The following is a 23,308-nucleotide window of genomic DNA, read 5'->3' as shown; positions in this document are numbered from 1 at the left end:
GTCCGCGCAAAGCAGTGAGGAAGGTGCCTGGCGCGGCAAGAACCCAGTAGGTGTTAACCAGAAGCACCCTCTTGGCCACTTCCGTTGCCACCTTCACGGACCGAAGCGCAACAGCGCCGACACCCCCCGGACACGCCGACCGTGCCATCAAGAGGAAGGCGCCCCAGACAGAGGTCGGAGACGTGGGCTCCAGTCCCTGCTCGGGCACTCACTCACCCTCTGACTTTGAGGGGGGCCTTAATCTCACTGAGACACAGCTGCCCCTCTGTAAAAGGACACCGATGTCAACTCACGGACGTTCAAAGCCCCTTCTCATTCTAACCTGTTCTGAGCTCCGGGTGGTGGCTGGCGTCTTGTCGCAGTCATCAGCTCGGGACCCCGGAGCCCCTCGGCTAGGCCCATGGAATGGGAGGCCAAAAACTGCTCGGACAAATGAAAACTGTAAAAAAAAAAAAAGATGTGAATCTGAAAGTGTGGTTTGGTTTACGGAGCTCCACATGCAAAAATCACAAAGACGGTCATGAAAAGAGATGTTTCACCCCAGCAAGGTTTCTTTTTTCTGTGGTGCTTCGCGAATTCCATAGCCCATCCGGACTCGGTTATCTGACGTGCAGCTGAAGACAGGCTATAAAGTGGTACGATTATTCCCCTTTTCCTAATGTGGAAACTAAGGGCACAGAGATTGTTTCCTTCATGCTACGAACATTTATTAAGCATCGACTGCGTACTGAGCCCTGAGAGGCTGGTTGGGCGACTTGCCCACCACAGTTGTGGTTTAGAAGCTTTGAACTATCAAACGTGCCTGCCATGGGGCAGAGAGCAAGGGAGCGGCACTGCCTGGGTCTGGGTCGGCGCATGCAAGCAAGCACATCCTGGATAGCGGCCGCCTATGGGGAAGGCCCCGGCTAAGAAAGACCCCCGGCAGAGAACTGGCCCGGGAGACTCGCCCCGCAGCTGTAACACAGCATTAGCAGCGAAGGGGGCATATGAGATAATAAAGCGTTAGGGAAGCTCGGAGGACAAGTGATCAGTTCTGCCGGCGAGGGGCCTGCAGAGGGGAAAAAGGATTTCACGAGAGGGATCATGTCGGCTGGGCCACGAGGAACCAGAGAGTGCGAGCAGAGGGGACTGCCTGAGAAAGTAGGGCTTGTTGAGGGCATATGGCGAGTTAACATGGGAGCCAGGCTCTCAGGTGCTCAGGGGCTGGGAAGACAAGCCTGGAAAGGTAAGTCGGGGCATATTTTCTAAAGCCTGAATGCTGTGTTAAGACTGGAGTTCTGTTTTATTCAGTTTCATTCCTTTGTTCTTTTAAGATGTATCTCTGTGTAGACACAGCTGCAGTGATATGTGGGGGGCTCTCCTTTGTTTGACAGTGTACCAGGAGTTTGACCACCTCCTGGAGGACCAGTCTCCCATCGAGTCCTACATCGAGTGGCTAGACACCATGGTGGACCGGTGTGTTGTGAAGGTTGGTAAGCCGGAGCGGAAGGAGCAGCCCCGGTACTGCAACCCGCCACTCACCTTTGTGGCACTTGGGAGATACAGAGCCCCACCCTGAGCTATCTGAATGTTCCTCAGCAGCCATGGAGCCCTGGGGTTCTGAGGAGAGGCTTGGGCCCCCTCCGGAGGTGGGGGTTGCAGGAGGCAGGACCATGAGTCTCCTTCCCCTGACTCAGCCAGGTCAGCATCTCTTTTATCTGCTGTGTGCATTGGGTCTTGACATAAGATTTCATTCTTTAAAGCATATTTTTTTGCTGGAAGAAACAGCAAGTCAAAAACCATTGTTCTATAGCATTGAACTTGGAGACCCATTAAACCTTCCTAGTGTTTTTCAGGGAGACCGTAATAAATGAAAGATTACGTTGACCACTGTTAAATCTGTTCACTTTCTTGTAGGTGGCTGCCAAGAGACAAGGGTCCCTGAAGAAAGTGGCCCAGCAGTTCCTCTTGATGTGGTCCTGTTTTGGCACAAGGGTGATCCGGGACATGACCTTGCATAGTGCCCCCAGCTTCGGTAAGGCCGCCCCAGCCCTCCCTATATCCAAACACTTCCTCTCTGGACTTCGTGCTTGAACTCCACCTCTCTAGACTCAGCCTTGATCTCACTTGCTGTCCCTGAGCCCACAAGGACATCACCCTGAAACTTACCTGTTCTGGAAGGAGTCGACATTGTCAGGACTTTCAGGGAGAAAGATGGCATTGTGTGCTAATGTATGCAAATCTGAAAATGGAGGTTCTCACTCAGCTAGTATTATTGGAGTTTAGAGAGGACTAAAAGCAGTGGGTGCGCTTCGCTTTGGCCAGGTGTCCCCAGTGAATGCTGCTTCCAGGGACTATTTTGCAGAATTCCATAGTGTGGAATTCCCGTGACTGGGAACTCGAAAAGCCTCTGAGTTGGAATATTTGCAGATGGCTCGACTGATGCTCCAGTAGTGGGTAGAGTGTCTAAAGGTTTCTTTAACACTGTGCCCCAGTTGGATCCCTAGAACTTTTATGTTCATTTTCCCCTTGGTTTTATTGACCCCTTGGGTGCTCCTCACCTCCCTCCCCAGGTGCACACCTCCTCCTTCCAGAGTAACGCAACTTGGAGTCTCTGCCCAGGGGCGCTTACGCTCATCCACAGGCAGGAACCGAACCACCGACTTAGGGTGAATGCTGTGCTACATTGTGGGACACGGTTTATTCCTTTTCACTGGAAAGAATGGAGTACGCATCGAGTCCAGGTCATCATTAGCAAAGTGAGGAGAAACCCTAAGGCATCATCCAGACATCTGAAAGCTCCAAACACTTTGGCCTCAAATTTTGAGGCATTTCAGCAAAGGGCTGTTGGTAGCTTTTCTAGGTACTTGCTTCAGTTCACTATTTTACTTTGCAAGGAGAGATGTGGTTTCATTTCTCATTACCTCCAATTAAGCCAATCGGCTCTGGGTTTCACTCCGGGTTTAATTTGACACTTTTCCATCCAGCTTTTTTATGGTCTTGTCACCATTTTCCGGTTGTGCTCTACAACGAAGCGAGTATGTGGTAAACAAAGGCGGCACTATTTTTTCTAAACAGCTCTGTCCATGAAAGACTGTGTTTCCCCACTTGGAGAAGTGTTTTGTTGTGGATTTCTTTAATCTCGGCATTGGGACGCTCTCTGCCCTGGCCTGCACCGTGGCTACAGATGAAAGTTCTCTTTGAGCTGCGCATGGACATTCTCCGGTGGCTCCTACCTGGGCAGTGCCATCAGGCATGACGTTTTGACGGCTTCCGGCTCGGCACAGTTAGTGTTAGCACAAGTCACCTCTGGTTCTGGGAAAACCATTCACGCATAGCTGCCTTCAGTCCAGTGAATGGCCGAAACATTTTTGCCATCCGTTCATTGCTTCAAAATCAAAGAATCCACAATATCGCACCCACGTATGCGGACCCACATCCACAAAGCAGGCATCTTTTTTCGCTCTATCCCTTATTCTTCAGTGTGCTGATTCTTAAAGTGATTATGTAGATTATTGAGGCCTCTTCGTTAGACAGGGAAAGTAATTCACTTGGCAGTATTCTTTGGAATTCACTTGTTTTTACTAAGTTAACAATATGATAAAGGAGGTCAGGACAGTAGGACAGTTAGGGTTCTATGAAGGGGTTGCATTTATTACCAAGAAAAGTTTTCCTTGAAATGTATTCCTTTCTTTTTTGAACCACGCACTGTTTTAGGATATACCGGAAACTCAGGCAAATGGCAGAAATGGTCACAAGTCTCTTAGAATAAGGCAAGGAGATGTTCACCCAATTTCCCGTTGACAGGATTTCCCAACCCGAAGCGGGCTGAAATGATACCTGTTTCCAAGTCCATTTAGCACGCTGTCTGCCGTGGTCCTGCTCATCCGACTTTCTTGTTGAGTTCTGCAGCTTGGGGTGACAGGCAAGTTGAAAGAATCCACGGCAGACAAAAGCCCAGCTCCCCCTTTCTGCCTGTATATGTCAAAGACACAGTTGGTGGTTGTGTTTGGGTCATGTGTGCCCTGTATAAAAACAGCTAATTAGGAAAAAGAGCCCTCTGTTCGCCAGCCCCCTCCCCCAACGGCAGGGGCCAGCTCTATCTGTCTTGTAATTTGCACGATCCTTGCCGCTGGGAATGGTGCAGGCTGGCCGCCATGTGAGGGTGGGGACTGTCACAGCGATCCCGGGGGGTCTCTGCCACCTCTGCCCAGAACGGCCTCTTTCAAAGGTCGTTGACTCCTTTCTTCTCCTTAATTCCTTTTCACTCTTTTCTTCCTAATTCCTTCTCCCGGAAAGAGCCTATGCGGTGAACTGAAGTAGCCAGACGTTCTTTCTTTGCCGCGGGCAGCAGTTTCTGGTAAAATCAGTCAGCAAAGGTAGGCTGGCAGGCGATGAACTTTGAGTCCTAATGGGGCTGAGGAAAATAGAGTCTCTACTTTTGAAACGCACACACACACACCATGTATTTTCTGCCGACTGCTGTGCTTTCCGTTCAGAGGACACCTGGATCCCAAGTCAGTGCCAGTGCCTTTACCCTTTTACTCTGGGTTTTCACCACCTGCCCCCGATTTCACTCGTAGGAACATCTGGAGACAACCGTAGTTCCTGGAAGTACTTTGGCATCAAATGGTTGGGAAACCACCCCGGGTTTGCCCACCAAGGGGGGAGGACTGCTTATGGCCCAAGCTTTCACCGGCTCATGCACTTGTTTTTCTGGCTTAGTGTTGTAGCTCACCCGCTCAGGGAGAGCCGAGGAGGCCACACGGGGGCAGCCCCGTCAGGGACCCGCTCCCACACCAGGTGGCAGTGACCCAGCCTTCCAGACTGCTTCTGCAGGAGTAGGTGACCAAGCCTGGCTCTCTTACCCAGAACCTGCCACACACTGCACATGTCAGCCAGGCCCCCGCCAAGCACTAGGAGGCAGGAATTGCTTTTCCTGTATTCAGGAGGAGGCAGACCCGAGAGGAGACGGGGCTTGCCCTTGGATGCGCCACAGACTGTGCTGAGCCCCCTAGAATTTTTTCCATGCTACAGCCCCTGTTCTTGCTGCGAAGCCACCACCTCATCTAGCTTTCTTCAGTTGAATACTACTCATAAAGACAGGGTAACATTTATGGAGGGCCTAGTATGCACAAGGCACAATATTGGGCACATCCTCATTTAATTTTTGCAACAACCTGTGAGGTCTGAGGCAGAACATGAAGCAAGGCAGGACAATGCTGCTCATTATAACAAATACTTAGAAGGCACGTACTACCATTCAATCCTCACATTAACTCTTCGAGGCAGATAACAATAGGTGGAAAAGGAGCCTGGAGAATTTTCTTGCTCAAGATCAGTATGGCAAGGGACAGAGCTCTGTTTCAAAATCAGATCGGCCTGACCACAAGACCCATGCTTCTTCAGTTTCCACAACTCAGACAACTTCCCGGGCTCAGATGCAGAGCACCAAAAGGCGAGACAAATTTTTTTAATCCTCACTGATGGATTTTTAAAAATCTATATTGATAGATTTAAAAAAGTTTTGGAAGCTATGAGAGAGCAGATCATCATGAGTAATAAGGGACGCCAGAAATTATATCTTTCAAGTGCTGAGAATAAAGAACCGTCAACCATTATTCAAGAGTGAGGGCAAAGTAAAGACCTGTTCGGTTCTACGAAGAATTAAAGAGAATGTGGCCCCATAGAACATCACTTAAAAAGCACTTAAAGACTACATTTCAGCAAGAAGAAAAATAAGGGTCTGGGATACAAGAAACAACCATGTTCTAGTTATTGTTGCTGTGTAACAAATTATCCCAAGGCTTAGTGGCATAAAACCGTGCTTCCTAGAAGTACTTTCATTATGCATGTGGATTCTGTGGGTCAGGAATTTGAACATGACACAGCAGGGATGGCTTGTCTCTGATCTATGATGTCTGGAACCTCAGACGGAAATACTCAAGGACAGTGGTGCATCGACAGCTGGAGGCTGGAATCATCTGGAGGCTTCTTCCCTCCTGTGTCTGTGCTTGGGTTTGGATGACTTGAAGACAGGACTGCTGTGATAGGATGCCTTCTGTGGGCACTCCATGTGGCATGGCAGCCTCTGAACAGCTAAACTTCTCACATGGTGGCTCACTGTTCCAGGGGGGAAGTCACATTGCCTTTTATGACCCAATCCCAGAAGTTAAAGTGTCACCTCCCCCCTACTCTGTTGGTCAAAGCAGTCACAAGCCTACCAAGTTTGAAGGGGGAGCATAGACACCCAATTCTCCAAGGAAGGAATGTCAAACAACTTGGGGGCCCTGTTTTAAGATGAGAGAAATTCTTAAATTTGTAAATAAATTTAATTACTGATTATAATTTAAAAAATAATTTTTGCATGTTTAAAAAAGGTAAAGCAAGTTCTAGGCTATAATAACATGAGGTGGTGGGAAGAGAATCTTCAAGGACTGGTTAAAGCATGCTAAGGTTTTTGTCTCAGAATGTTAAATAATTTTAGACTTCATTGAAAAAAATATAGTTTGGATCTAATATATAGGATATATGTTAATAAATGAAGAGATCATCACTAAATCATTATAATCTACCAAGGAAAATGGAAAATTTGAAAAGAGATGGCAAGATAAAAGAAGCATAGAAAAAGGATGGTAAACAAAAAACATAAAATAGGACGCTAGAAATAAGATCAAGTAACAATCGCAGTAGATGTAAAAGTCTCTTCCTTCCAAAAACACCAAGCATAAATGTTTTTACAGGCAACTTTTACTAAACTTTTAAGAAACATAAAATCCTTAGTTAATGAAAATCATGAAAATTGATGTTTCAGGCAATAAAAACGAAAGGTAAGTTATATGACTCATGTAGCTAATATAATCTCAATTTCAAAATCTTGGAAGAATGGTAGAGGAAAAGAAAATTCTGACCCAACCACACATAAATATAGATGAAACCTTCTAAATAAAAATACTAGCAGAACAAATCCAGCAGCAAAATTTTTTAAATCATGATTAATAAGGTTTACGGCAAGAATTCAAGTATGATTCAAAGTCAGAAAAATTACTAATTGACACACTATTAACAGATTAAATGAGAAAAATCATATGATCATCTCTATAGACATAGAGGGAAAAAAGGATTTGATGTAATTCAGCTCCCAGGTATGATTTTAAAAAAACTCTTAGCAGACTAGGAATAGAGGGGAATTTACTTAATATGTTTAAAGGGCAACCAAAACTGCAGCAAATATCATACTAACTGGTGAAACTTTAGGAAGTTTTCCCATTCAAATCATGAAGATAAGAAGGCCTTTTAACACTGTTTCTAATAAATATTGACTGGAAGTCCTAGCCAATGCAATAAGAAAAGGAAATCTAAGGATTGAAAAGGAAAACACAAAACTGCCTTTTGTTATAGATGTCATGATGGCTGACAAAAGACAATCTACAAACCAATAGAACAAATAAGAATTCAACCAGATTCTTCAATTCAGTTTTTTAAACACATCATTAGTATTCTTAGCACTAACCAGAATCTAATTAGAAAATATTATTGAGTTGTGTATATATTAAGTATATACTAACATATATTAGGTATATATCATAGTATATATAAATACACACACGCATATACCATTCAAGAGAGCAAAAGAAACTAAAAAATACTATAAAATTCTAATAAAAATTGTTTGAAGATCTTCAAGGAGAAGATCTCCTGTTCATGTTTGGAAAGAGTCAACATCAAGGAGAGCTTTCTATCAATTAATACACAGATTCAATAGAATTCTAGTCTAATTCTTAATTTTTTCCCTTTGATTTTGACAATCTGCTGTTAAAATTCATGTGGAAAAGCAAAAGGCCGAGAATTTATAGTAAAGACATTTTGAAGGTGAAGAAGAACAAGATGAAGGGTCTGGCTTACCTAATATTCATATTTGTTATGGAATAAGACAATGTGGGTTTGTAACATGGTTAGATGGGTAGAGCAATGAAACAGAACAGGGGTGCCCAAGAGAGATGGATACGAAACTTGTCTTCCCCTAATCAGATCCTTGTCCCTTGTCTATTAAACAAGAGGATTGTATATATGACACAGATAGCATTAAAAATCAGTGGATTAGACAAATTTCTTCTAGACAAGCATTTTAGGGTACAAAAAAGAAAATTAGACCCCTGTCTACAACTTCTGAAAGGAAACATCTAAATGGGGGGAAAAAAAGACCTTAAACCTTTTAGAAGAAAATAGAAATGATATCTTTATGATCTTGAAGTAGTAAATTATTTATTTAAAAAGGCACAAAAAAGACCAATCATAAAGAAAATATTGCAAAAATAACTACATTTGGATTTCAAACTTGTGTTTATTAAGCACACCTTAAACAAAGTTAAAAGATAAAAGCCACAGAAAAGAACATATTTTGCAGTGCATATAACAAACTGAATATATAATAAAGCCTTCTAAATAAATTGTTTAAATACCCCAATAGAAATTCATATACCCCAATATTATTCAAATACCCCAACAGAAAAATGAGCAAAGTATATGAATAGGTGATTCACAGAAGGGGAAATTCAAATGGAAAGATGTGCATCTTTCCAGTAATTAGGGTAATGCAAATTATAAAGACAATAAGATAACATTTCACACCCTTCAGACTGGCAAATATTATATTTCACAGACTATCAGTAGGAATGTAAAGAATTTTGGTGAGCACAATTGGACACTCTCTCATAAGACTAAAGATGCAGGCAGTCTTGGACCCAGCAAACACAAGAAAACAGGTACAGAAAGTATTCATTAGTGTCAGTTTCCAATAGTGGAAAGTTATAAACAACCTAAATTCCATCACCAGGAGAACAGATAAATAAATTGTGGTATATTCAGACAGTGGCCATCCGACTGGAGCTGCATAACATGCGTCCATGTGGATAGATTGTCAAAAGCAAGTTGTAGACTGCTCTGTGAAGTATGATGCCATTTACACCAAGTGTGAAAACAGAAAACAACACCATACGTTATCTGTGGATACATAATTATATGTAGTAAGAGTAGAACAAATAAAAATACCAAATTCAAGTCAGTGATTACCTTAGGGGATGAACACCAGGAGGCAGAGAAATACAATTAAGGAAGAGAACACAGAGGCTTTGTCTTTATCTTCAATTAAAAAACAAATCTGATGCAAACATAGTAAAATATTAAGTTGCTATAAGGCCAGGAGTTGAGTATACTGCCGTTCATTTTAAAATTCTGTGTACTTTTCTATATATTTGAAATTGTTCATAAGAAAAGAGAAATGCTTTGATTCTATGAAATGTGATCAAACTATGTTAACACGTAGCGACAGCAACAAAAATCTTTGTCTGTGTCCTAATACCTTTATCCATAACAGGCTCAGATGCCGATTCTGTGACTTTAGGCAAGTTGTTTAAACCCTCTGAGCCTTCATTTCCCCATGTATTAGTTGAAGATAATAATAATGCCAGTCTCACAGTGTTGCCAGAAAGAGAGGTTAGCACAGTGCAGATGGTACCTGTACAGGGCTTGCGCACTTGATTGGTTGATCTAACAAATAGTCATTGAGCCTCTACTCTGTGCCTGGCACTGTTGTAGACACTGGGTATGGAGAACAGTGGGGGGAAAAAACAGATACACATCTGCATTTATGGTGCTTATAGTCTAGTGTAGGGAGGCATGTGATACAGACAAGTTATAAAGTATAGGGAACGGTGATAAGTACTAGGGAGAGAAATAAAGCAGGGGATGTTAGCTGTAAATGCCTCTCTCCCGTCAGTGTCTCTGTCTTTGATGTTGCTCTCTTCCTCCCTCCATCCTGCCCCCCTCTCTCCCTCTCTCAGTCTTTCCGTATCCCCTTTTTCACTTTGCCCTCTTCTCCTTGCATTGTTCTCATGGCCATGGCCCTCTCCCCGCCCCAGCACTGAACTGTTTGTTGCCCAATTATCTTAGTGATTGACTTTTGCTACAGAGGACCTTGTAGCTTTTGTGGACTCAGGGACTGAGCTTTGAGTGATTTTGTACTGAAAGCACTTGGCACAGTAGTAGGCAGGTAGCAGTAGCTCTACAAACTCTTCAAAAGGTGATGGAAAATTATAGACCAGTTGGGTAACTGATCAGAGCCATTACGGAGGAGAGCTTGAAGCCCCGAATCAACACTTGCCCCAGAGTACTGGCCTCCAAGCCCAGATCTGATGTTTCTAACTGTGCAGTCTTGGGCAAATTTCTTCACCTCGTCAGATCTTTGTTTCCTTGTTTATAAAAGAGAAGGGTGTATAGATGATTTCCAAGGCATCTGCCTGTGACAAAACTACTAAACCCATTTTCATTATCTAGAGTTTTCCATTCTAATTTATTGTTCCTCAGTGTATTTCTTTCTATCCTTACTGACCTAGAGCAACATTGCAGCAAATATTTTTTTCATTTTGAAGACCCTTTCAAGTAATTGATGCTTTCTTTTGACCTCTTTGGTTGTATGAGCAAAACAATCATATTATGATATAATATCCTATGGGATCTTAAAACATCAGGAGCAAAAGGGACTTTACAGATAACAAGTAGTTACCATTCATTAAACAACTAGTGTGTCCTTTTCCTCATTATGGTTAGTACTTCTGTAAACCAAAACAAGGGGTTGTACTGTCTTTCCTTTTAGAGAGCTGTGTTGCATAATGATTGAAGAACAACTCCAGAATCCGAGAGTCTTGGGTTCAAGTCCCAGTTCTGCCAGTTATTAGTTGTGTGACATTGGGCACTTTACCTCTCTAAGTCTCAGTGTCCTCCTTTGCAAAAGAAGAGTATCACTCATCTCCTATAGTTGTGATGAGGATTAAGTGTGATAGTAATTCTGCACATTTACATGGGTCTATACAGGTAATGAATCTGCCACAGAGCAAGGGCTCCAGAAATGGCTGGTTTTGTTTTTAACATTTAGTAAGAGTAACTCATCCAGGGTCTAAGTTACTAAGTGGCAAAGCTGGATCTCAACCTGGGCAGATTGATCCAGTGCCCATGCAATTACCCACAATGCTGTACCTCCTCAGTGGTTCACGGGACCCATTTTGGGGAAGTGGATGGAAAGTTGAGCTTTGGAGACTGCATCTCACAGTGATTTAGCACAACCTGACCCCTTCTGAATTTCAAATGGACACAACACTCTGGGGATGAAGGAAGAGTGTGGACAAAGTATAGGACGGGGCCCTGGCCTCGAGCTTTGTGGATACCAGGACCAGAGGTTGTGGCAGGCTCTGAAGAGAGGGGGATAGGAGTTGGTGTGTGTGACCTGCTGGGCATCCACTGGCCTCAGAGTTAAGCTGAGCATTTTCTTCTATAGCCTTCTATAGAAGGTTGTGTATGTGTGTCTGTGTGTATGTGCAGAAGCCAGGTATAATTAAAAAGAAAATTGATAAATTCCACCAAGAAGGTGGAATTAAAAAGAAGAGTGATGAATTCCACCAAGGAGGAGCCATCCTGTTACCCCCAGCTGGCCCCCATCACCTTATTTCTTACAAGTATCGTGCACTAACCAGTTATACAACTGGAGCTATAGCCCCAGCACCCTATTCCTGAGACTTGAAGAGGCATAGCTCCCAATTCAAAGGGCCCTTCTGGGACCTCGTCTTTGATTTTCCCATCTGTGCTGTGAGCAGACTGAACCGGATGATCTGTAGGGGACTGGGAACCGATTTGGGAGCCAGACCAAATTGAGGCAAATCCCTACATACTGCTAATGGAGGGACTCCTTTCCTGCTCCATAAGGGAGGACAGTACCACCTATCCCAGTCTGTGGTGAGGAGCAGACATGTGTTAAGGGCTTAGTAGAGTTTGGGCACGTGGTAAGCATGACGATGATGATGATGACTATGACTAGGACAGTGATAAAGGTCATGGTGGTGATGATGGAATCACAGTATAAGTAATACCAGAGAGTCTTCCAGGTCCTCTAAAAAAGCAAACTAGAGGGAAATGGGAAAAGGAGGTCAGCTGTACATAGGTGGGTGAGAAGTTTTGGACATTTCATGGGAAGCAGAATAGCTACATGGAGATGTCCCCTTGGGAGCTGGAAGCATGGGACTGGAGACGAAGGTTTGGCCCCTCTGGCTCTGGCATTCCTGAGGCTTGATTACAGCAGACATTAATCGAGTCCCTTCCACATGTGGATCATCCGACTGGCCATGGTGGCAGCACGACATGCAAGAAAAGATGGTTTTGAAATAATGTGTTATAATAGGAATATAAGTACCTACCTTATGGGGTGGTTGTAGAGATTAAATGAGAGAATATAAGACTTTAAACACAGAGGCTGGCACTTTGGAAAAATCTTTGGAGAGGATTGTTTACATCCCTTTTTATGAAACAATCTACTCTTAAGAATTTGAGAATACCATATATTTTCAATCTAATACCTTTTCTAAGAACCATGTGTTAAACAGAGGTCTCAGAAACATTTAAGGAAATAATTCAGTTGTTGCAGATTTTAATTTTTAGTTCTGCTCCCAGGATTGTCAGGTACATCGGTATAGGGAACTAGAAGGCAGAATCCCTGCCATGGACATCCTTAAAGTCCAATCGGGGAAATAAAACATAACTTGTGGAGGAGATAAAAATGAAAGACACCATGTCAGTACATGGTGAACAAAGTGAGTCATGCTCAGATGAGGATGAGGCCAGTGGGTATATGAGGGCTCAGCTGGCTCAATGGCATTTGGATAGATGGCTCAATGGGTGCCATTTTTGATGAGCCAGATTGAGCAAGGAAAAGACTCACTTGCTACAAAGTGTTAGTGACACCTTATGTCAAGCATTAGGCTAGGCTGAGGATACAGCAAAGAGGAGCAACTTTTGACCATGCAGAGATGATAATGGAGTGGGGGAATGAGAGACTTGAACAGAGCAGTGGAGCCCAAGGTAACATGGACGATTGAGCAGGTGGAGGGGCGTACATGAGCTGCCATGACTTACCTTTCTGTTTGGATCTTCTCTTACCAGGGTCTTTTCACTTAATTCACTTGATGTTTGATGACTACGTGCTCTACCTGTTAGAATCCCTACACTGTCAGGAGCGGGCCAATGAGCTCATGCGAGCCATGAAGGGAGAAGGAAGCACTGGTAAGCTGGCATTTCACTGGGGATTGCTCTACTTGGCGATTTGATTTGTACCCTTACTTCCATGCTCTGTGTTTCTTTAGCTCTGTCTTCCAAAGAATTCAGTTGTAGTGGGCAGGCCAGGTGGTGTGAAACCAGTGATGTCTTTTTCTTCTTTAGAGTGGGCACACATGTGTATGGAATTGCCTTGCACGCCATGATGGTGGTGCAAAATCATCAAAGGGCTTGAAGCAGAAGGGTGACATGACACAGATGAGAAAGAATATTTCCATTTTTAAAGTCCTTTAAAGACAACTTACCTTGACCTTTGGCTCTGAGGACCCACCCTTTCTCTACCCATAGCAGAAGTCCGAGAAGAGATTGTCTTGACAGAGGCCACCCCGCCAACCCCTTCCCCGGTGCCATCGTTTTCACCAGCAAAATCTGCCACGTCCATGGAAGTGCCACCTCCGTCCTCCCCCGTCAGCCACCCATCCCCTGAGTACACGGGCCTCAGCACCACAGGTAACGAAAGGTCCCCCCGGAGGCTTTGAGTGCGGAGTTGGTATTTAAAGCAAGAGCTTTCTGGAAAAACGTTCTTCCCCTCAACCCCCCAAAACAATGCCAAGTATTTGCCTGGATTTATAGATGCCTTGCAGTTACTCATTTATTCGTATGTACATATTCTTCATGCTTTTGTTTTCAAGTTGGCAGACTGAGTACATGATAATCACCATCCCCCCAACTAAGCCACTGAAATGATGAGAATGATATAAGACATAAATTAATACACAGCCATTCTTTCTTGAAAACGAGAAAGGGAGCTCTCTGTGAACCAGAAGTTGAGAGGCATCTCTGGAAAGTAGGGCAGCCAGGAAGCCATATGCTAAGACATGGCAACCATGTCGAGGCGGGGGCGGTAAGCAAGGTACAGACTGATGCTCTGGGGTTCCCAGGGAAGCGGAGACTCCCTCTGGTGGGAGGCACCGAGGAAGACCTCACAAAGGAGTGGATCTTCATTTTAACGGAGGACGGTGGAGCAGAAGGGCCTTCTAGACAGAGGGCGGTGTGAACAGATGGACAGGGGTGGGGACGTGTGGGGCCTTCTCAGGGCACAGGAAACTTTGTCTGAAATGTAGGAGGTCTGTGGAGGGATCTTGTGAGGCTGGAGTCACTTCCTGAAGGATCTTGAATGCCAAGACACGGTTTAGAAATGGAGAAGAAGAGGTGATACAAGGATGATAATAACTAGTTGCTAAGGTCCGCTGTCACCCGGGTAACCCTGCAAGGTTGTGGAGGAGAAGTGGAGGGTAAGAAAGCTTAAATCCCTTGTTCCGGGCACCACAGTCACTCATCCATTCAACAAATGTCCTTAAGACATTGCTCATGAGACTCATGGAAGTGAGATTGTGTAGGTGGGATATTCAACAAGTGTTAGCTAATATATGATAACACACCGTGTGTGCGTGCGTGCATGTGCATGCTTCTAGAGCAGCTCATGTGGTTGCTGTGGGGATCAGATGAGGTAAGAGAGGCCAAAGTGCTTTGTGAACAGCGAGGTACGATCCAGACAGAAGGGCTTACTGTGATTAATGCCAAGAAGGTGAGGGCTATGGCCAATGCTAGAGGGGCCAGAGGAAGCAGCAGTCCCCTCCCTTCCCACCTGAACTCTGGCAGGCAGGAGGGAAGGTTGCAGGAGAGAGGGGACATGTGAAGGCGGCCTTAGAAGCCACCAAGGAACTGACAGGAGAGGAATGAAAGGCAGACATGACCTTCTGCTAGATGGGCCCTGGGTGGGGCTGAGCCAGCAGAATGACCAGTCCTTGTGGAGTGGAGGGCTCCTAAGACTGTGATAATCCACTCATCCTCTTTCCTTCCAAACCTGCTTAACTATTCTCCCAGTCACCCAACCCCAAATCTGGGAGTCAGCTTCAAATCTTTCCCCTCAGCTCCTGTATTATTAGGATAGGCTAAGCTACTGTAACAGATCTAAAATGTATGGAGAAGCCAATTTCGGGCTTGTAGACAGTCCTGGCAGGGGGTCTAGGTCAGAGAGGGGGCTCTCTTTAATGCAACTATTTGGAAACACTTGGTCTTTCAAGATTAGGTTGCACCATACCCCAGGGCAGTGGTTCTCAAAGTGCAGTTCGTGGACCAGCAGTCTCAGCATCTCCTGGGAACGTGTTAGAGATGCTCGTTACCAGGTCCCATCACAGACCTTCTGAATCAGAAACTCTAGGGGCGAGGCCCAGAGGTTTGCTTAACACGCCTCCAGGTGCTTCTGATACACGCTAGCTCGAGGCCCACTGCCTTTGGGCTTCGTCAAGTCTGCAACAGCGGACAGAAATAGAAGGTGGGTGTGGGGAGGAAAGCCCACTCTCTCAAAGGCCCTGGCCTGAAGGTGGTGCCGGGTCCCTTCCACTTAAATTCCCCGAAGCGAGGACTCAGTCACACGGCCTCATATAACTGCAGAGAGCAGGTGGGAAATGAAGGGTAATTTGACGGACCCATTTCTTCCCATCCCACCACTGCCGTGTGTTCGGGCCTTCCCCACCTCTCCTGAACCCCCAGCAGCCTCTCAAGCTGGTGACCTGCCTCCACTCTTGTCTGTCCACTTTCTCGAGGCCCACCGGGCTGGTTTCCCTGAAGCTGTGCCTCCTCAAAGTGCGGGGGCCGAGTCCACCACCTTGCACTCAAGCCTGTGAGCAGGCTCCTTCTCCAAATCGCTGCTCGCACTGCTCCCCCTCTGGGGCTCTCCTCCTTCCCCCTCTGCCTGAAGAAGTCCTACTCACGTTCTTCGTTTCCCTCACCCTCTGGGTTCGAATTTTCCTCCAGACCCTCACAGCATGCTTGGGCTTACTTATATCCTAGTTCTACTTAGAATAGAATTGTTTTCAGAATAGACTAGGGACTAAATTGCATGTTTTTGAAGACCAAATAAATAGGGTGAGATTGCCCTATTTATGATGTTTTACCCCTTCATTCACTTACATGTCCACCCATTTATCTATCCATTTATCCAATAAATATTTCCCCAGTGGCTTCTATATACTAAACACTTGAGGTCCTTGCCTCCTGGGAATTTATTATTTCGAGGTTCGGGTTCTGATAAGCAAGCTGGCAGTCACAAATAATGTGAGGAGTGCTAAGTTGGGCTGATTTGGGGAGAAAGGAATAGAGGAGCACAAAATGAGGCTGTGTATCTGGAGGGTCTGGGAAGGCTGAATAATGCAAGAGAAGGTAGTCTTGGCAGAGGGACTAAGTATTAGTATAAAGACCTGGAGGCAAGAGAGAGCATGTCATTTTCAGAGAAGATCCAGTATATATCCTAGGAATCTTCGATTAAATCCTTCCTTCGTTGCCTTTCTCTTGAGAACTAGTGCTACTCAGAGAGGGAATGAGCAGGTGCTTAAGAGCCTATAATGTGTCTGACCTCTCTGCCCTTGGCCAGGGGCAGAAACTTGCCCACCAATGAACTCAGCGGTCCTTTGTCAGGGACCACTAAGGAGACCGGATTCTTCAGAGTATTGAGAAGTAGGGTGGTCAGTAATTGGCATTAGATGGAGCTTTGATTTCACGTTGGGTACACAGCTGGAAAGTGCCCTCCTCTTCTGTGGAAATTTACATTTTGGCATCACATATCTGTTTACATGGATGCACCTGGAATAGTGTTTTGTTTCCACTTTGAGGAGGAAGAACACGACCCGCCCCCCCCCCCCCCCCCCCGCCACCACCCATCCCTCCCATTTTTCCTCCGTCGTGGGCTCTTGTCATTCCTGCTTAGGAGGCTTGGGAAGGAAAGCCGAACGGGAAGAACCACCTTAGTCACTGTGAATGAAACGGGAAGAGAACTTGAGCCCTGTTCACAGCTCTTCAGCCGCTCAGGGGTCCTCCCCAGGCCGGAGCATGGGGCAGGGATCCCCAGTCTTCCGCCTTAGTCGGGAAGGAACCAGGAGGGTAAGAAGGGCTCTCAGCCTCACCCCCATCCCCCTGGGAGATGCACGTGAGCCAGTTAGTGATAACATCCTCACTGCGAAAATAAACAGGGAAACTATGCAAATCAAACAGTTGTGCATTGTGGAGCAGAAGCAGTTTGGGTGAGAACTTTCCTGCAGCGTAGCAGCTTGTCCAGCAAGGAGACTGTAAGGAAAGAAGGGGACAGGAGGGCTGTGAAGGCAGGATGTCTAGAATCTCTTCATAATTCTCACCCGGCTAGTGAGTCTGCCTGGTTTTCCTCACAGCACTGTGGAGGCCTCAAGGTGTGGCAGGTGTGATAGTCAAACCCACAGGAATATCATAAATGTGTTCAGAGATTTCTGTGCAATGTGTTCAAGAGTCATAAAAGTAGCTTCTTAGAAATACAAATGTGAAACAGGTTCTCTTCAGATGATCGTAACCTTTGAAGATTTTGGCACATTCCTGCTTTGTTCTCAGACATCTCCAGGGGGCATTAAAAATGTCATCCTAGATAAAACTATGTGTAATATTTTTCTCAAGTACCACTTTTGAAATACTCCATTGCTAAATTGGACTGGATCTTGGCATGCATGTGGGTCATGGTCTTGGAGGAGACATAATTTCCTAACAACATGTATGGTTTTATAGATATTGCATTATAAAGCACATGTATCCCTGATATTTCCTAATATCCCAGGATATTAGGAAATATACTATGGTAGGTTTCTTAAATTGGGGGATTTATGCAAATATTTCGTTGACCAATGTTGTGAATTGGAAAATAATTATTGTGTATCTTATAAAATGCATTTGCCATTTTTCTTTTTTTAAAAAGTTAACTCAACATATGGTCTTCATGCCCAGTTAATTTTTATTTCCATCTTAAAATTACTGGCAGATTTATATACCATGACTTTCCAAAAAGTATCTGAAGTGGTTAACAATTAAAAAAAAAAAAAAAAAAGCAAAAGCAAATTTTTAAAAAGGACCCAAACCAGAAAGCAAGAAGTGGGGAAAATTAAACAAAACCAAACCACCACTGCTAAAAACAGTTTATTAATACGTTAAATGAAATTTTATGTGACCTAGTTATTTTGCTGGGTCTCAGCATGCTCTGAATATCATCCCTCAGGTGATAATAGGTATTATTAAGTTCGAGTTAGAGTCAGGGCCCATCAGGTGTCTGCAACTTTTCCACATATCAATGTCTCACTTTTGACAGACACTTCCCCATTTTTCAACTGTGAAAAAGAGAACAGTATTATGTCTGCTTGGTGAGCACAAAGAGAAAATTAATTCATTGCACATAATCTTTTGGCATCCTTTGGTACAAGCTCTAGTGAATACAAAGTCCTTTATTATAGATAATGAGTTATGACTTACTAGGAAAACAGCCACTCTGCTTATCTATGGCTCTGTCTCGTTCTATGCCCATACCTACATGTATTTCTAAATATGTTTTCTTAGGACTGTTTTCATTAATTGTTTTTAAAGGCATGGAGGGGGGTGTGGAAGAAAGTGAAAGGAAAGGAGTATTGGGCACCTAAAATGGAACCTGATACTGGCTGATTTTGTTTGGGCATGTTCAAGTCTATGGGGAGGCCATGATAAGTTACTGGGTAAAGGATTCCGTTTCAACAGATTTCCACGAGGTAAAATCTAGCCCCACTTATCCATTCTCTTCCCTAACTTTGTGACCTTGCCATCTCAATCTTGGCCCAGCAAAGGTCAGAAACCTTCATTTTCGTTAAGAAAAACTGGCTTTTCTCCTCCTCAGGAGCATGGCAGGTGGTGCCAAACTGGCCCACTTAACATGACATTGGGCTGCAATTCTTCAATGTCATTTAACGCAAACTGTATACCTCCCGCTCTTTCCCTGTGAGGCCTCAGAAGGGCTCGGAGACCTGGTTTATGATGTCATTTGAAGTAGTCCCTCCTTTAGCAATGACAATAAAAGTTAACTATTAAACTCATGTTTTCACCTTCCCACCATGGGTTCCCTGCACCACAAAACCGGCAAATTAAATCACTGAGATGCTAGGATGCCTAAAGAAATAAAGGCAAATTCCTTATAAATGGCCCTGACTGTAGAACATCTGGCCTGCCCAGCTGCATCTTCTCTCCATCAGTTGAGGATGTAACAAAGATAACTGGCTCCTACTCTTTCCAAATAACAAAAGCTCAGTTATTCTGAGGGCAGCTAAAAGGAGTGGGCCATGGTGGACACGGCAGCCCTGCCCCAGAGCCTACGATGACTCACTGACACATCCTCGGAGTTGTCCCTGCCAGTGAATGCCCCCTCCTCCAGCCCTGCTGCTTCCTTTTCTCTAAAGGAATGGAATTAGGAAATATAAGCTGGGACTGAAAACAGATTGTTGAATCTCTTCTTGACTTCACATTGTCAGGTCTTGGCTTGGTGTTGGGGGCCTCTGGATTTGCTCGTCCATTCTGTTGACTTCTTTTGTGTCTAATCTGTGCTGTGTCCTGGGGCCACAGGGTGATAAGAACAGGCAGAGTCACCGCCTGCATGCTCCTAGTGGGTAAGAGAGTCAATACAGAAGTAAACTACCAGGTCCATAAGCCATTTCAAATGGTCATAATGAGAATAAGAGTGTGCTAGGAAATGGTCAGAGGAGGCCTCTCTGAGGAGGTAGCATTTATCCAAGACCCGGAATGTCAGAAAGGGTCAGCCACATAAAGTCTGGGGAGAGGAAAAGGTCATTCTAGGTCGTGGGGAACAGCACGGGCAAAGGCCTGAGGCAGAGAAGAGCCTGGCATAGTGAGGACTGACTAATGTGGATACATAAGTGGAAAGTGGCAGCAGGGGAAGCTGCAGAGGTAGGCAGGGCCAGATTCTGAACCAGCAGCTCTCTCTGGAAACGGATCCATTTGCTGCTCCCAGCCAGTTTGGTCAATCAGATTTTGGCCTGGGAGCTACTGATAAAGTCACCCAAACAGATGAGGTTTTCAACTTCAGCAAGTATTCTCCTTAAAGCACTATTCCCTGGAGGATAGATGGCCAATGGGATAAATGTATACATATGAAATCTTCTTTTCCTGTCTCAGTCTTGAAGTTTACACGAAATGTTTGCTTAATAGCAAATACTGTAAGGGGACACCATTCAAATAGAATTTTCTGTGATGATAGCAACTTTTTTTTTTTTTAATCTGAGCTGTCCAAAGCAGTAGACCCTAAGCACACAGGGCTACTGAGCACTTGAAAGGTGGCTAGTGCAATTAAGGAACTGAATTTTCTAACTGTATTTTGTTTTAGTTAAATTTAAAGGGCCATCTGCGGCTAGTGGCTACTGTCTAGACAGCCCCCAAATCTAGACATACTTAAAGGAGCTTATTTCTCAGGAAGGTACTAACAAAAGGCTTAGGTTAGATCAAAACCTGAGCAACATCTGTGATGGTTCATAGAATCCTAGCGGGGGAAAAGGTTCAAACAGTTTAGTTCAAGATCTGAAGGAAGGGTGTGGCCAGGTAGCCTGGAAAGTAGCCTGAATTTTCGCAAGTCTGTACTAGAACCCTACACCTTCGGATCTTTAATGGCCCTCAACACTCCACGTGAACAACAGGAGGCAGTGGCTTAGAGAGCCTTGCTACTCAAAGTGGGGTCCATGGACCAAGAGCATTACCATCATTTAGAAGCTTGTTTTAAATGCAGAATTGCTGGCTCAACTCCCAACCTATTGACTCAGAATCTGCATTTTTAACAAGATCTCCAGGGATTCAGACGCACATTCAAGTGTGAGAAGCCGCTGTTGTTGTAGAAAGGCTTTGGAGTTGGGCAGGATCCGGGTTCAAATCTGAACAAGTCTTGGGCCACAATTTTCTCACTTGAAAAAAGGAGGTAATACCACCTTCCTCAAAAGGTTATTGACAAGGGGCACCTGAGTGGCTGAGTGGTTAAGCGTCTGTCTTCAGCTCACGTCGTGATCCCAGGGTCCTGGGATCGAGCCCCGCATCGGGCTCCCTGCTCAGCCGGGAGTCTGCTTCTCCCTCTCTCACTCCCCCTGCTTGTGTTCCCTCTCTAGCTCTCTCTCTGTCAAATAAATAAATAAAATTAAAAAAAAAAAAGGTTATTGCCAAGATTCAGTGAATTAGTGTATAAAAAGAAAGTAGCTTGAAGTCTGGTTTATGTTGGATGATTAATCATTCATTCCTTCATTTATTCAACAAGTTCTTTTTTTTTTTTTTAAGATTTTATTTATTTGACAGAGACACAGCGAGAGAGGGAACACAAGCAGGGGGAGTGGGAGAGGGAGAAGCAGGCTTTCCACGGAGCAGGGAGCCTGATGCGGGGCTCGATCCCATGGACCTGAGCCAAAGGCAGACACTTAACAACTGAGCCACCCAGGCACCCCTCAACAAGTTATTTCTGACCGCCTGTTATATTCCAAGCCCCCTCCAGGAAAAATGACAATAACAAAAACTCAGGGAAGAAAAACATTCAGTTGGGGATGGGAAGAAAGAAAATCTTCCTCTCCTGCAGTTTTAGTTTTAATACTACAACATGGACAACACTTATCTTTGTAGGATTTTTAGATCTTTGGGGATCTTTATAGAATTCTCAAAGCTCAGGGGGTTTTCTCCATGATCCTCAGACTTTTAAGTAAGGGTGGGCATACAGGGAGGGAAGAATAAGAGAAAGATGTGGGAATTAAGCACATAGGGAAGGTTTGTTATTGTTATGCCAGTAAGTAAAAAGCATCAGAGCGGTCTTAAAAATTAAGCACAAACTGTTAATTGCACACATTTTCTTTTATTAGTTTCCTTAAAAAAGAAGCAGCAATTCTCACTGGAGGTCCCACTGATAGGAAAGGGAATGTAAGGGGTGTTCTTTTCTGGTCCCCAGGCAGAAAGGGTTTCTCACCCAAGCCAGTAGGTGTTAATCTGCTTAAGCCTGCCTGAGTGGGTCTCTTAGATTGCTGGCACATGGCCATTTAGGGGTTTTGTTTCCCAGACCACAGGAGCCCATTTTTCAAAGAGTTCCACTAGCTTTTTGTTTGATAACGTCTATTTCTAGCAGCATTTACGCCTTCAACAACAATTTCAATGAAACAAAAATTTACTGAACACCTACTATTTGGCAGACACTCTGTTGGGGATACAGAGATGAATAAGGAACGGTTGCTGTGCTCCAGGAGCTCATACAAAAGTAACTTCCACTGCATTCTCTCAGGTGATGGCTATTATCACTATGTCGTCCTACTACTCCCGGGGGAAAAAAAAGAGAAAATCTTTTGGCTTCCTTGGCTGCCTCCTTTACATACCCACTGACCTCGCAGTGCTCGGCCGAGGTCCCAGGGGCTTGAAGGGTTAATTACTTGCTTGCTGTGGCTGGTTCATTGTTCTCCCATACTTCCCACCCCGCTCCAATTCTGTCTCCAATTGTAAAATTTGTTTAATACATTTTAATGTTTTTCTTTTCACGGAGGTAGTGCACATTCATTATAGAAAAATACAGATAAGCAAAATGAAGAAATATTTTAAAGCCTTCCTCAGTCCCACCGCTTAGAGATAACCTGTTTAAAAAAAAAAAAAAAGGATACTTTTAAAAATTATAACAGCAATATAATTTCATATGAAGTGCAAAATATAGAGGGGGCAATCATGCATAATCCAGTCATCTGGGGCATGATCATTTTGGAATTTCGTCTTTCCAGTCTTCTTGCAGTTACTATAAATGATGCCTAACTGCCTGCTAAAGTCATTATCTCCTTGTATATGATGTACATGTGCAAACCAGGAAGGGGTACTTTTAGCCATACTGGTGAATAAGAACACCTATGATTTTATGGAAAAACACATTTAGAAGTTTGCCATCATTAGCTAAATTTCTGTTGCTGTTCAAATTTCATCCCTGGTGACAGAATCTGACTGTCTTCCCTGGCATCTGAAATGGGACACAGAGAAATCTCTACTTTAAGAAAGTCCGATACAAGAATACCTGAATTCATAGTGAAGAGCATGTGAATATCATCAAGAGCCTCCCACGTGCCAAGCTTATGTCAATTAATGCTCACAACAGTTCTGCAAGATAGATATTATCATGCCTGTTTTATAGATGATGAAAGAAAGTATAAGGGGCTTGCCCAAGATCTTCCAGCCAGTACACAGCAGGACTAGGACCCAGAGTGGAGAGGCAGTCTGGTAGAGAGAATGGAAGACCTATGGCAGACTGGGGTTCGGAACCCCACTGGTCCCACCCACAGGGACCTCGGTCAAGTTAACATTCTGAGTTTCCCTGAACTGGACTTGATTGTGCCGCCACCAGCTTGAA

At 44.4% G+C, this 23,308-nt stretch overlaps 1 protein-coding gene across 1 annotated transcript in view; it reads left to right on the top strand.

Moving 5' to 3' along the window:
• RFX4 (regulatory factor X4) overlaps nucleotides 1–23,308 on the top strand; it is a gene marked incomplete at its 5' end in the record, with an annotated part of 92,817 nt that overhangs the window by 56,543 nt on the left and 12,966 nt on the right. Inside the window, 4 exons of the mRNA XM_064590237.1 lie at nucleotides 1,374–1,468; nucleotides 1,897–2,014; nucleotides 12,967–13,086; nucleotides 13,426–13,587. Coding sequence (XP_064446307.1) covers nucleotides 1,374–1,468; nucleotides 1,897–2,014; nucleotides 12,967–13,086; nucleotides 13,426–13,587 — 495 coding nt within the window. The remainder of the gene's footprint in view (nucleotides 1–1,373; nucleotides 1,469–1,896; nucleotides 2,015–12,966; nucleotides 13,087–13,425; nucleotides 13,588–23,308) is intronic.

Source organism: Mirounga angustirostris, unplaced genomic scaffold (genome assembly GCF_029215605.1).
Source record: "Mirounga angustirostris isolate CCGP_5_RB_7025 unplaced genomic scaffold, mMirAng1.0.hap1 SCAF_5, whole genome shotgun sequence".
NCBI lineage: Eukaryota > Metazoa > Chordata > Mammalia > Carnivora > Phocidae > Mirounga > Mirounga angustirostris.
The sequence above is the reverse complement of the archived record's forward strand: the minus strand, read 5'-3'. Positions and strand labels throughout refer to the sequence as shown.